Raw genomic sequence first — 15,379 nt, 5'->3', positions numbered from 1 at the left:
ATGAATGAGAATAATGGTTAAAAGAGAATGAACGGAAGATAACAAAGTGAAAACGAGAAAGAGGTTTCCAGTGTATGGCTATTGTTGGTGGGGATAATTCTAGGGCTCCAAACCCTTGCATTTCCTCAAAAGAATGTTTTGGGTTCATTTCTAAAATTAAATGGTTGCCCCTCCAAATAACGGAATATGAATTATGTTTAAAGGGTTTTGTGACAGCCAAAGAAAGACTATGACGTTTGGAAAGTCTAGAATGGATTGATCTCGCTCGTATTTCTCTGTTGAGTTTAACACAGCGTTGTCACGAAACTTGTGTATCGAGTCGTGCAGCTTCAAGGAAATATACACGTGTATGTGATAAATTGACTTGTTAGTATGTCAATACACAGGTATAACTTACCAAAATATTCACAAGAATTCCACAGGAGTGGATGTGTCGCCTGGTCAGGCTACTCTAATGAGAAATCAATCCCGAGCAAGCACTTTTAGTAAGGAAACATCATATGAAGATTGAGTTGAATCTCACCTAAGGAACTCAAGTTATCACACAGAAACAGAGTTTCTATTTATAGTAATGCTGACCTTGACCTTTGGACCTGAAAAGCAATCTCAATCAAGGACTATTGGTAAGGAAGCACTGTATGAAGTATGAGCTCGGTCCACCTAATGAAACTCGAGTTATCGCACGGAAACAAATTGTCTATTTATAGTAACGGTGAGCTTTATCTTTGACCTTCGAACCTGAAAAGCAATACCAAGTAAGCACTATTGGTAAGAAAACATGGTATGAAGTATGAGCTCGATCGACCTAAAGAAACTCGAGCTATCGCACGGAAACAAGATTGTATGGAAACAAGGAAAAGTTAACGGCAAAAATGAAGTACAGTGTTGCTATATCAAGTTTCATACGCGAAAACGTGGAAAATTGAAACTCGACAGAAAAACCCATAATATGTATTGAACATTATTGCTTCTACCATAACAGTAACAAATGTGAAAGGAATAGATTAAAAAATTAAAATGGTCTTTCATTTATTACACAATGTCCGTATTTGGCAATAAAAGGGGCATTACTTTACTAAAAATACACGTAAACTTCTGAAATTCGAACTCGTTCGACATATATTGGTATGCAGTATGTGTTCCAAGTTTGAGCTCAATCAACCCACGGAAACCTTGTTGCGGACAACAAAACCGACGCCAACAAAGTAATACCTATATGTCCCCTCGCGTCGCAGGCGACACAATAAAATCAATAGAAATAAAACAATAGCAATTATTAGAAAATATATTTTATTGATGAAACAAATTGCTTCAAGAATATACAAAAAAAGTAGAGAATGTATGGGAATGGAAAGACTTGTTAATACACACTATTCGCCAAACCTGGTCTCGATATTGCCTGTTTTTAGTGACCTCCAGTATAAAAATAATAATCTCATGTCTGTAATCGTTATAATGCGTCTAATGTTCATGCAATTGCATGAAAAATCTCACAAAACAAATGAAATTACATCGTAAGAAATAACCATACGAGACATTTGTAAACACCAGTTAAACTAGTTAAAAGCAATGTCATGTACATCAACTCTACCTCACAATAAATTTTACTAACTAACAAGAGATTTCCTATCATTTGTATTTGGAATGAATTTCTACAGTCAAACAAACACACATAGGTGTGCTGGATGTAAAACATCTATAAACAATAACAAATCTCAGCGTGTACGTAACCAAGATACCATTTTCCGGCAATAAAACAATGAGAACACTAGGCATGTATTGAGTATATAACCAAAAATAACATGTTCCGTCTTTAAAAATTAGGCATAAACGAAATGCACACAATTAATACTGAAGAATGCAAGTACAATGTTCATTTTGGACACCATGAATAACATCTGGGTGGCAGTTCAATATGCACGATGTCAGGACATCTACCACATAAATAGGTATTTATATCGCCATGACTTATACCTGTCATACATGTGGTGTTTATATCGGCCTAGCTAACATTGGCCACACAGTATTAGCGTTGTCTGAAACAACAACTGGGCAACTGTTTAGCAAATCAGTATAATATATGGAAGTGAGATTCCATCTACTTGTTTTTTTAACGTCCTCGTAAAAGCTTGTCATATGAAGACTGTTGCTAAGGGCGTTTCGTGTAAGTTTTAACGTTCTATCAACGACTAATGCCATTTAAGGACGTGCGGTTGCCTGGGGAGACACTACCGAAAACAAAACGTAGAGAAAAAGTGAGAGTAGACACCAAAGATCCCAAGTGTTGCTGTTTGGGCTGCAGATCAACTTTGATTTGTTCAGTGTCCCCTGAACAGTAAGGCACGAAAGAAAGCCCATCGTTAGTCGCCTCTTATATATAACATGACATGCAGAGGTATGCAGCAGATCTATTCTTTCCCCTAACATACATAGAGAGATTTTTAAATGAATTACCTGATGTAAAACATAATCGATGAAACCACTGTCCTCTAGATCTCATTATAGAGTTCAGCATGGATACAATGTTTGTAAAACAGCATAAAATTATTCCAGATTAAATAATTAGCAGATCCAAAATTCGTAGTAACTCCTGTCAAAATATGCAAAAAAAATAAATGGCAGAGGTAAAAGATCGTCTCAATATAAGAAAAAGCAATATATAATTTGACAATAATGTACATGTACCGAAAAGCTTTAAGATTTTACAAGCAGAATGCAGAAAGATAAGCCATACATCAGACAGATCTACGCAGTCTGAAGTAGTATAATTAATTTGAAAATGATGCATCAAAAACTGCTTTAGTTACATACACAATGTATCCGTTTAAAATGGCAATCTGTGGAAATAATAGAATGAAAACGACATATCATCTTTCTATCCTTTTTGATGATAGTCAAAACATTGTACTAGTTGTTCCGTAACCCTGTGGCAGCAAAGAACAATCCCCAGGATTTTACATACATGTATAACTACCATAATGCTACAAGTCAATTTCAGGATATATTCATAATAGTCAAGACTAGTGAAAAAAAAGAAGAAAAAACGTAATTATACCACCACATATAAAGCAATAAATATACCACATAAATGTCATCCCTCAGTAATGAGTGAACCAAAACAAGTAAATCTACAAATCACGAAGTCGGTCAACAAACATCGCTAGTGTAAATAAAAAATGTCATGTTTTATATCAAATTCAACGCTAATTTTCTCGTTCCTATTTGAAAATTCATTGCTAGATAAATCAAAATCATTCCTTGAGGTATCTCTTAAGTATCCTACTTTTCCCATGGCCCCCACCAGCCCCCATGAAGTTGAGGGTTGGAGTTTGGATCAGAGGGAGGATAGACACAAGGTACAGCTGTCTCATTCAGCTGCTGCAGCTTTGTCAGCATCTTCATCACCATGTCAGGATAATCTGCTGACAGGTCGACTCTTTCCACTGGATCCTTGGCAATATTGAACAGCCAGACATTCTTTTTCGGTTCACCAGTGTAGACATCCATGTTAATATTCTCAGCAGTGGGCTCTGGTACCCAGCTTCCATTGCCTGTAATAGAAAAATCATCTGTTATGAAGTTTTTTTGACAGACAAAGAAGACATGCATTAAATGGTCTGTTATCGATCGGTAACACAATACAGGCAATAGTAGCCGTCTGTTTCCATCTGCCCAGTAATAGAAATTACATTAAACTGACTGAAGAGATTTTTGCTAGCAATGCACGTTGTGTTCAGAAATAAAAACAAAAATCAGTTATTTTATTCTTTACAGAGAAAACATATATTGGAGTAAGGCGGGAATTATTTTGACATACCAGGGTTTCCAGTGATCACTTTCCAGTCTCTCCACCTAAGAGCAGCCCTGAACCGGTTGTCAAATGGACTCCCCTCCAGTTTATCCCCGACAGGCTTGGTCAGGGGATCTATGTTGTGAAGCAGTGTTTCTCTAGGACTCTTAGCTCCTTCACTAATAAACGAATATTCATGATAAAACAATTCCTATTTATACATGAATGGTTTCCTAGAAGACTTCCAAATTTTTCTTCCAATCAGCTTAATAAAATACAGTGGCCAACGCTCATGATATGCGTCGAACGACCTTGGCGAGCTTTCAAGTTCATTTTGTGTACAAAAATTAAAAGTGCTCCTTCATTTAGAAACAGCATCAAAATGTCAAATAAACATTACAAATATGCATACATTACACATACTTGTCAGTGTCAAATAGCACAAATTTGATATCTAATGAAAATTTGTGCATGATTGAAAACAGGATTACACATAAAGTAACCAACATGAAACGTACCAGACAACGTTTAATGATACGGAAACATGAGTAGAACTTAAGCAAGTCTGTGGATCAAGAGATGATATTTTTACCAGAAAACCGAACCTTGCTTCAAACTGAATTCTGCATACCTAATTGTTTTCCACTGATCAAATCCATCCAGAGGTTTGGTGCCGTTTAGGGAGCCTCCTGCCAGTCCTACCAGTGTCGGGTACCAATCAGTCACGTGCATGAGTTGGGTGGATACACTTCCTTTTTTCTGTAGGGCTTTGCCATGCACAAATCCTACTCCGTGCATTCCTCCCTCCCAAAGAGACGCCTTCCAGCCCCTCAGCGGCCAGTTGTTGCCGCCAGCTAAAATCTGTCCACCATTGTCTGAAACAATTGCAGTTTTGATGACCAATTATAAAAATTTAATATAAAAGGCAATGCAAGAAAATAATGATATAAACATTGTCTTCACAAACAAGAATTCCACGTGAGTGAATGTGTCGCCTGCTCAGCACTTTTAGTAAGAAAAATGTTTTGGCTCGAGTTATCGCGTAAACAGATATGCCAAAATGCAAAAAGTTGAAACGCGACAGAAAACCCCGTTTTATATGTTGAACATTATTGCTTTTAGCATTACCGTACAAAATTTGAAAGGAATTGATTAAAAAATTAAAATGGTGTTGCATTTACTACACAATGCCCTTATTTGGCAATACAATGGCGTTACTCCACTAAAATTGCACGTAAACTTCTGAAATGCGAACTTGTCCGAGCTATATTAGTATGCAATATGTGTACTAAGTTCGAGTTAAATCAACCCAAGGGAACTCAAGTAATCGCACGGAAACATTGGTTCGGACGACGCAACCGACAACGCCGACAAAGTAAAAAAAAATAAATATCGCTTCGCGTTGCAGGCGACACACAAGTCAATCCAATAAAGAAGACGGGAAACATATATACACCTGTAGAGAAAACCATTATGGTATCATCCCACATTCCTTTGGCCTGGAATGCTGATGTGATGTTCCCGATAGCCTCATCCATGGCTGCCACCATACCTGTCAAGTATACAAAGAAATCCTTCAAAAAACGATACTCGCTCGTATCTTTCGTACACATTATGAACATTTGCATGCTCACAAAAAATAAGATGAGTGTACAGGAACAAGGGTTTATAATGTAATCGATTCCCTCATAAGTAATCGAACAATACACCAGCACCAACGTCTTAAAATTGTTAGTATGGCTACATTCAGTGTGCGAGAAGTGCGTGGAACATCTGCTGATACCTTTGAAAATATTCAACAGCAAACACTCATATAATCTTTTTAAAATGGTTGTTATGGACATAACTATTAAATAATTCATAAACAATTACAACTTATGTGTCTTTTTATAACAATTTATATCATAATATCGACGTCACTGTACATGTGTTGCCGAACCATTAAAAAATAGAACACACGGAAATAATTCCTTGAAATCATGTCCCCTACTGTAATTACAGCCAACATAGTGCAAATGTTGTTATCAGCATGATCAAGAAGATTAGGACAAAAGATAGCATGAGGCCCAGTAGATAAAATGTTTTTTCTATTCTACTCAATTATACGAGCTAACTGTGATCCATTTTTTAGGGTAAACAAGAAATGACGTAAATACAAAAGCGATGGAGGACCTGCACGGCAAATTACTAACTGTATACAGCAAAACTTCAGTATGCCGTGCCATTCTGATTTTAGGGATAACACGGATTTGGTGGTGAAAATGGTGAAAAACCAACAGACATGTGTCTTTCACAAACTTGATCATCAGACAAACTCTACTTCATCACAAGAAATACGTCAGTTCACCTGAAACTCATGAATCTGCATGGGATACATGCATGACAATATCAGTCATATGCAAATCAACAATTAGACAACACCATTGACTCGGTGTCGATGTTTGACGCAGATTGTGGGAGTAATCAGCATCCTATTGAAGTTACCATGAAGATCAAGTTCAGAAGGCATGTAACGAAAGATGAACACAAATAAGAGAGATTCAAAATTAAACAAATATGAGATGACATTATGAAACAAGGTTTCAATTGGGAGATGCAAAACAAACAGCTGTATGGTGCGGTGTAATTCGTTTTTGCAAACTGTTTCTATTACAATAATGTTTTAGGTGCAATCACATGTGTGAGTCAGGCGTGCATCTTTCAAGATACATGGTGGTAGACTCCACTGATGGATGTCTTAGACCTCCAGATTTTCCCTAACCTTTATAGCCATAATTTTCTTTCTTCGTTAGTGGCATGGTTCTTATATACAAACTTTGCCTTTTTAGAAATCTGAAATCGACAGGCACTCTTCTACTTTTTGAATTTTATATTAAAGAATTTTATGCAGCTTTCCTTCTGTTTAGATTAGTCCAAATTTGGCTTTTTAACACTTTGGGCCTTACCATCACCGATGCTTCATTTAAGGACGAAACAGCTGCTTGGTGCAATTTATTTTATTTTTGGAATGATGTATTAATTACAAAACGTTATTGGCGCAATCACATGTGGGTCTTACGTGTGAAATCCAGGAACACGGACATGGCATTATTGGTAAGGACTTTTGAGGCGCTAATATCAGACAGAGTGGAAATAGAAAGACCAGGGCAAACGATTTCCTTGAAGTACTGAACGGAGAATTAGATGACAGAAACCCAATACTCTAACCTTTTTGGTAAAACGGTCATCACGAAACTGAAGATGGGAAAGGCATCTATTCTCGAACTTTGGCCATCTTAAAAAAGGGTATACTTGCATTGGGTGCGCTATATGTTGTGCCATCTAACTTAATCTAAGGGACAATAATGAAACTTCCCTAGGAAGTATTGTCACCAGTTCAGGAGGTCAGAGAATAGCAAAAGTCGTTATGATTTAACTGACAGAACAAACTGCTTTGAGAAACAATGTTGGATGTGTTGTCCCCATTGTCGTCATTAGGAATATAATCAAGCACAGTAATAGGTGGCACATGGGTGATTCTTTTAATATACAGCATACCAGTGCAATGTTTGGATTTTTCAAAGACTGTTTTAATGATGTCCTCGAATTCGCCAGAGGCCATAATCGTTCTCAGGGAAATCTAGTGTGAGACAAGGACTTGTGACTTCCCCTTCTCTCTTCTTGAGGGTGATCGATGTATGGGAACAACTGTAGAATATGAGAACACTAGTGCAAGATGGACCATTATTTCTATTATGGAGGACTCTTCTGACGACATTTCCCATTTATCAGCAGCTGGTGTCAGGCGAAAAAAAGAACTGGAATTTTAAGACAACTAATTGAATATTAAAACAAAGAGGAGATTCTGTAGCTCCAAAATTAGGATCAGTGCTGTTGTAGCTGTTGTATGGAATGCAATGTTGGGGGGCAAATCGAACAGAATTTAACAAATTATGTGCATTCCACAAAACCTGCTGCTAAAGGTTTGCAAAATCTACTGTCAAATACAAATATCGTACTTAGTTGAATACCTGACAAGACAACAAACTACTAAACAAAGCTGAAAGCAGAAATCAATGTTAGGAGACGGTGATTGATCAAGTAAGTGCTTTGAAAAATTTGACAGCAACATCACAAAAAAGAACAATATTTAGGTGGATTCTGAAAAGAGGAAAAGGGAATACCCAAAACGATGTTCCCTAGCCTATTAACTATGTTTGCAACTTTCAATGTATACCTGATTATTTATTATGTGTTTCAGTTGTATTCTGTGTACTTTGAAAAGGGGCAGACCCAGAAAGAAATGCAAACAAAGAAATGTGTCAGAGAGTAGGGCTAAAGACAGAAAAAGTGGTGATACCAGCTGATACAATTTTGGTTTTATTTGTAGATGAGCTCAAAGAGGTAGTGTACATGATGTAGGTAGGTAAGTGTGATGTTTTCATATATTTTATCATCTACACTATGTCTGCAACAATCAATTAAGTGAGAACTAAATAAAGGAAATGACTATAAACTCTTAAAAAAGATGTCATTCCTCAGCCGAACAGATTTGGTGACAATTCGTACAAAATGCCTTCATAGTCACTGGAGTCTTTATATGAGATATGATTGCTATCGGCAAGAAAAACATTGTAATACTTCTACCAGAACCGTTTTACTTATAAAATTGCAAAGCTCTGTTATTTATTATTTTTTCTAATTACATTGCGTAGAGTTTACTGTAATGAACTAATTAAGCAGTATTCAGTCAACCCAAGTTATAATCGTACATTGTAATACCTTTCTACTACCGAAAGGAATAATTCTTAGCTTTAGTTTTGGCTAAACCATCTGGCTCCCTGGAGTCCAGGGAACCAAAACTACAATTAGTATTTTCTCTATTTTAGACCCTTAATGGGGTACATATATGTCTAATCAGTTACACGCCAAACATTTTAACCAAATTTAAATCCCAATTACCTAACCATGATCCTAGCTTAGTTTAATGCAAAAACAAACCCACCAAAAAACAAGGCAAACAATTAAAACTCATGATCAACGACAACCTCAGCAAAGTTCCTCTGGTTTAAAATAATAGATGCATAGGCAAGTCTTTACATAGAGGTGATTGACCCCAGCTGTATTAAATTTAACTTGAATATTTTTTGGAAAAAACTGAAATACTACTTAATCAGGTTCATATACAAATAAACATCAACGAGTTATAACCTAGGCTATTTGTTATGTATGCAACTTTCTGTGTAAACATGATTTATTTCATGTATCAGTTGTATTGCAGATATTGATTTTGAGAAAAAGTTTTGCTCAAGTCCATTATGTTTCATATCAAATTCCATTAAAAGTACTGACCTGCATATGTTTGCCTGTCGTGGTTTTTAATGTGAGCATACTTTTCTTTGTACCTTGCTGGAACTTCTAGTGGCATATGGACAGCTTGCAATGCTAGGTACAGAAACATTGGCTGCAAAAGACATGTAGAAATCAAACTGATGCTTTTTTCCTTCCACATCAAAACAGATCTTCAAGTTGCACTGATCATATTTCCTTATCTATTTAGTTGTTAAAAGCCTTAAGAACCAACATGAGAACCTCATACAGAGTCACAAGGTAGCATATTAGTAAACAAGTACATGCAACATATTCACCATAGATACACAATGTAGTGCCCAGGGCACTCTAACAATTGGCCAAAATATAATATGAGTTATGTCAATATAAAAATTTGGGCAACTTCAACAAGTTGTTATCACAAAAGGACACTTTAAACATTTCAGTGTGGCTGGAGGTTTGGAAATCAAAATTTCATCTGCTTCATGCTTTACGGGAGGTCCAGGCATGATCACCAGACATAAATCTCTAAGCACTATTAATCATTGATTGGGTCTGGTCAGGTCTGGGAAAGAGTCTATATAGTATCAATTCCTCCCAAAAAGGGGGGAGCTTATAGTGGGAGGAGTGCTAATTGCGGCAAAATGGTAGATGAATTATAAGAATTACACAAAATATAAAACTTGTAGATTAAACGGTAAAAAAGGAAAAGATAAAGGCTCAAAGTGTGACAATGAGACCAGCGGATCAATTGTGTCCTTTGTTTGAACAAACTTAATAGTACTTCAACCAAGCCAAATACTGTTAATTAAACCATGCAAGCATCCTGTCTTTAATGCATTGAAATGACTACACAGTTAACTACTTTGACCTTGAAGTTTGACATATTAATGCTCATAGTGGAACACTAATGGACCTAACGATAGCTTTATAGTATACAACACACACCCTTTCCATCCTTGATTGATCCCTAAAATTTCATTCAGCTACCTTCTGCTAATCAGAAGTTATGGCCTGGACAATGAATTTGACCTCAATGTGAACTTGACCTTGAGTGTACAGACCCTTAATAAGTATGTAACAAACCACCTTGTTATCTTACATATATCCCTCAAATTTCATTATCTTCAGAGAATCATAAATCCTGGCCAGGACAAATTTGGCCTTTGACCTCGATGTGACTTTGACCTTGGGCTTACAGATCCAAACTTGGCATTTGACACACTGCCTTGCCGTCCTACAATTACTGTCTACATGTAACTTTCATTGAGTTATCTTCATTTTTTAGAACCATAAAAATTACCACTCAGTTCATCAATATGAAAGAATATTTTACATGACATGAAAATTACACAGCTTGAAATCAAAGTTGTACGATTACCATGCAAGCACTTAATATGTGTCAACAACAATTCCTTTTAGGTACATAATTATGTCTGCCCTCACATTTACGATCTCTCTGCCCTCACATTTACGATCTCTCTGCCCTCACATTTACGATCTCTCTGCCCTCACATTTACGATCTCTCTGCCCTCACATTTACGATCTCTCTGCCCTCACATTTACGATCTCTCTGCCCTCACATTTACGATCTCTCTGCCCTCACATTTACGATCTCTCTGCCCTCACATTTACGATCTCTCTGCCCTCACATTTACGATCTCTCTGCCCTCACATTTACGATCTCTCTGCCCTCACATTTACGATCTCTCTGCCCTCACATTTACGATCTCTCTGCCCTCACATTTACGATCTCTCTGCCCTCACATTTACGATCTCTCTGCCCTCACATTTACGATCTCTCTGCCCTCACATTTACGATCTCTCTGCCCTCACATTTACGATCTCTCTGCCCTCACATTTACGATCTCTCTGCCCTCACATTTACGATCTCTCTGCCCTCACATTTACGATCTCTCTGCCCTCACATTTACGATCTCTCTGCCCTCACATTTACGATCTCTCTGCCCTCACATTTACGATCTCTCTGCCCTCACATTTACGATCTCTCGCTTGTGTTTTTATACTGTTTATAGCTATCATTTTTCAAGGAAATAGTACAGTAACAAAGAGACTTGTTGTCCTGATTAATTCAACTGTTTAGTGTTACACTTTTAAGTTTTCAAAGGGCAATAACTCTGTAAATGAACACCAAATCAAAGCGTCTGACAAACAAGGATGAGGATATGTACATAACTGACAATAAATCTTACTTTTAAAGAAATTGTACTTAAAGTGAGTGCTTACTGTTAATGGGATAAACAATGCTCAAAATAATAAAAGGGGTAATTACTCTGTAACTAATTACAGTATCAATATAATAGCTGATACATGTGCACAATAATGAATGATGAGGATAATTATATCATATAAAGGAAAAAAGGTGGAAACATGGAATATTTTTCAGCATGATTTTTGTAATGCTTGTAGTAGTCAAAGGGCAATAACTCTGAAAAAATATTGTATTGATGTCTGATTCATATTGTTAAACTCTTTCAGCTTGTGGTAAACTGTAAAAAGTTACAAGGAAATCATATGGAAAGAGAGGGTTTATAAGCTTATTGTATGGATAAGAATTTACTCAACAGATGAACAAAGCAATACCAGAAGTTCTGTCTCATATTGGCTAAAAAACTATTGTGATTAGATTAGTGCTAATCAGAGAATGAAAGCTGGAGTTTCATTATATTTACTGTTCCTGGGTAGTTTTTTGATTGATTTGAAGATAGCAGATCTATACATTGTTTTTACAGCTTTACATTTCCTGATATAAAGGCATTAGACTGGATTAGTAACATCTGCTGGTCATGATTCATATACAGATGACTGTGAGAATACAATGTGTCAATATATATATAAGTCTGTTGACAATATGTACAGAATATGATTAAATAATCATTTCAGAAATAATATTCTGTAATCCAAAATATAACAACGTTAATGGTATTTCTATCCCATCTGTTGCTGTTTACAGTCCAGGCAAGTCTATTACTATATGAAACTATTGAAAGTGAAATAGAAGGATTTTATTGAAAACACATTTTCTTCTGTTTTTGTTATTCTTGTAAGTCATTTTAAACATTGTATTAATTTGTTTCCTTTTTCAGTTATAGTGTGGCCTTACCTGGGAGGAGTTGTAGTTGTTGACAATGTCTATGACACGCTTGCTATACATCTCCGTTGAATATTCATTTGCATTTGGTTCGACAGGCTTAAAATTATCTCTTAAATCTTTCCCACAAAAGTTGTGTCCAGAGCACCGTGATTTTGTGTAGTAATCCTCACTTCCCGTCAAATAACCTGTTATAATTATAAATGACAAAAACTATGAATGTAAATAAAAACAGAGATTGTTTGTAGGTTAATATGCTCAAATACAAGTGACTTTGCAGGTACGTAATTATAGTTAAGTACATGTAGTAATTATTTATAGGCTTACCGTCATTGACATCTAATATTAGAGGACACAAATTTTCAAACATCCTAATTGGTTGGATCATAATTATGTGCATGCAGGTCTGTGAGTTGTGATATCAACTTGGTGTTACCAGATTTAGAAACAGCAGGTCAATATTCTCTGAATGTTATCATTTCATTTGTATGGTCATAAAGATCTCTCCAATTGCTTCTTGACAATTTTTTCATGTTCCATTTTGTTTATTTATTATAAACAGCATCATGTCATAAATCTAAGGGAACAAATATTGACTTTATTTTGGTGAATATTTCGTAATATGGACCTTCGTCTCAGTCGATATCTCTCTGACAAGTTCATGTAACCATAAATGCATTTCAACAATTGTTCTTTATTAACAGTATACATTTTATTGAGTACAATGAGTTCAGTATGCATTTTACATCAATCATAGATCTGATCATATATTGATATTCAGCACTAATGAAAACAAGTATGACAAGAACTTTTAATTAGTGAAGATGAGTTAGAAATAGTGAAGTAATGAAGCAGAAAAAATATTGTTGAAGATGAATGAACAAAAAGACAGATGATTTTGTCCATTTAAAGCCATTTATTACTGTAAACACAAGTATGCTTTTGTTCTGCACAGAAAACACTGAAAATGAATGATAATCCCCAAGCTAATTGTAAATCACATATTTTCATCAATATTCTAACACGATTTGTTTGCAACGCATGCTTTGATTGGATATGGACCATGTTCTAATCTGAGATAGAATCATGATCAATCGTTTAAAGCTCCTCCCATCGTACTTAAGCCACGCCCCATCTCTGACCAAAACAATATGGCGTCAAGCTCGCCTCTTAGTGAAATCCTGCTGATAAGGCTAGCAGGCAACAGAACAGAAAGGACCGATGAAATGTATTTGTTGAATAAACTAAAAAGTAAAAGGTTAACATTCCTTGTTCTTAATACCTCCATTTATTACTGAAACGCTTGTTCTATCCGTGTGTAGGCATCTATTTAGATCCGAAATCAAATGAAACATTTCACATACATGTATCGCATAAATTTTGCACAAAACTCTTCACAGATCTAAACAAATAATCACCAATTTTGTCGATACGCACAGATTGGCATACATACTAACATGGAAATGTAAGAATTTGGTCAATAGTAATCCAAATGTGTTGTATAAACTTTGGTAATAGGACGTTCATGAACAATCCAAATATTCCACCTCGTCAACATGCCAGTATGGGCGGGGCCAAATGACCGACTTTTGAAAGCTTCTTTCCGATAGGTCAGTCCACTGCAGAATGATACATCGCCAGCACAGGTCACAGAGTGCTTTACTAGGTACTTGTAGCAAAGAAATACAATGTGTCTAAACATATATAATTAGCGTATCATATTTGTTAAGGTGTGTTAGAATGGTGATAGTACGTTGTTTTTCGTATCTATACTGGCGATTAGAACATGAAATTTGGTTTAAACTCTCCACCTATCAGTCTCGAGTTCAAACCAAATTTCATGTTCTATTCGCCAGTATAGCCACTCAAAACAAGTTTCTATCCCCTAAATAGAAAATGTTCATTCTCAATTTGTTTGTACTTGATTGAAATGTATCATACCATAATATGTGTCAAAACCTCTGTTGTTGGGGAGGTATTCCTCCTTGTAGAAACCCAGGTGCCATTTTCCTACAGCGTGTGTGGAGTATCCAGCCTCCCTCATCTTGTCTGGCAGAATGGGACTGTCCCTTGGCAAGGCATTAGGTTGAGGGGGCGAAATTATGCCATGTTGCAACCCAGTGTGGATCTGTGAAACAAATTTCAAAAAAAGTACAATGTACAAGAAATTGAGTATTGTAAATTTGAAATTGAAATCATTGTATCATAATCAGTTCTATATATAGCAGTCCTTTTTTTACTTCAAAGACATCTTATGATAGAAAGATTTAACTAAAAGACCTTTTGTCCAATTCTTTTCAGATCTTTTAATGTTGTTTGACACTTTAATGTATTGAAAACCAAAAAATGTTGTTCCATGTTTTTCGTCACTGTTGAATTATCAGGCAATCAGTCCATGCTGGGTAATAATAAAGCCACAACCAAGCACATTACATTGAAGTTTCATAGTTTGACAATTATCCATAAATATTGATGGCGATATCGAACTTGAGCTAATTGTATGGATAAGAATTTACTCAACAGATGAAGAAAGCAATACCAGAAGTTCTGTCTCATATTGGCTATAAAACTATTGTAATTAGATTAGTGCAAATCAGAGTAAAAAAATGAAAGTTAGAGTTTCATTACAATTACTGTTCCTGGGAAGTTTTACGATTGATTTGAAGACAGCAAATACATTATTTTTACAGCTTTACATTTGCTGATATAAAGGCATTAGACCGGATTAGTAACATCTGCTGGTCATGATTCATATACAGATGACTGTGAGAATACAATGGGTCGATAATGCAGTATGGTTTTGCATGTTTTTCAGTCTGTTGACAATATATATACAGAATTATTTTCAGATCTTTTAATGTTGTCTTTTTTTGTTGATTTGTCACTCCCCGATACCAAACGGTGTCGGAGAATTCCACCTTTTCATATAGCAGTGCGCTCTGGCCCCACACCAGAACTCTATATGTCAAAAAGTCTAAGTCTTGTGTTAATGATTAGGGCCAGAGGAAACTCGGACTATGACAGCACTTTATTTCTATCCCTATTTCTATTTCTATTCCTAGTCCTACTACAAACTGGTGCCGTTGACCCTCCCTATTCAAGGTAGAAGAGAGAATCCTTGTCAGGGAGTCAAAGAACCTGGGTTGGTGTTAGAAAAGAGGGGGGG

At 36.1% G+C, this 15,379-nt stretch overlaps 1 protein-coding gene across 1 annotated transcript in view; it reads right to left on the bottom strand.

Annotated features, from left to right (window-relative positions):
• Window positions 1-1,273: 1,273 nt before the first annotated feature.
• Window positions 1,274-15,379, bottom strand: part of LOC110464406 (arylsulfatase J-like) — a 17,000-nt gene continuing 2,894 nt past the window's right edge. Inside the window, exons 2-8 of the mRNA XM_021519606.1 lie at window positions 14,155-14,341; window positions 12,226-12,401; window positions 9,122-9,233; window positions 5,247-5,342; window positions 4,422-4,665; window positions 3,818-3,969; window positions 1,274-3,551 (exon numbers count right to left, since the gene is read on the bottom strand). Of these exons, the coding sequence (XP_021375281.1) occupies window positions 3,280-3,551; window positions 3,818-3,969; window positions 4,422-4,665; window positions 5,247-5,342; window positions 9,122-9,233; window positions 12,226-12,401; window positions 14,155-14,341 (1,239 nt within the window). The 3' untranslated portion in view covers window positions 1,274-3,279. The remainder of the gene's footprint in view (window positions 3,552-3,817; window positions 3,970-4,421; window positions 4,666-5,246; window positions 5,343-9,121; window positions 9,234-12,225; window positions 12,402-14,154; window positions 14,342-15,379) is intronic.

Source organism: Mizuhopecten yessoensis, unplaced genomic scaffold, assembly GCF_002113885.1.
Source record: "Mizuhopecten yessoensis strain PY_sf001 unplaced genomic scaffold, ASM211388v2 scaffold10987, whole genome shotgun sequence".
Lineage (NCBI taxonomy): Eukaryota > Metazoa > Mollusca > Bivalvia > Pectinida > Pectinidae > Mizuhopecten > Mizuhopecten yessoensis.
The sequence above is the reverse complement of the archived record's forward strand: the minus strand, read 5'-3'. Positions and strand labels throughout refer to the sequence as shown.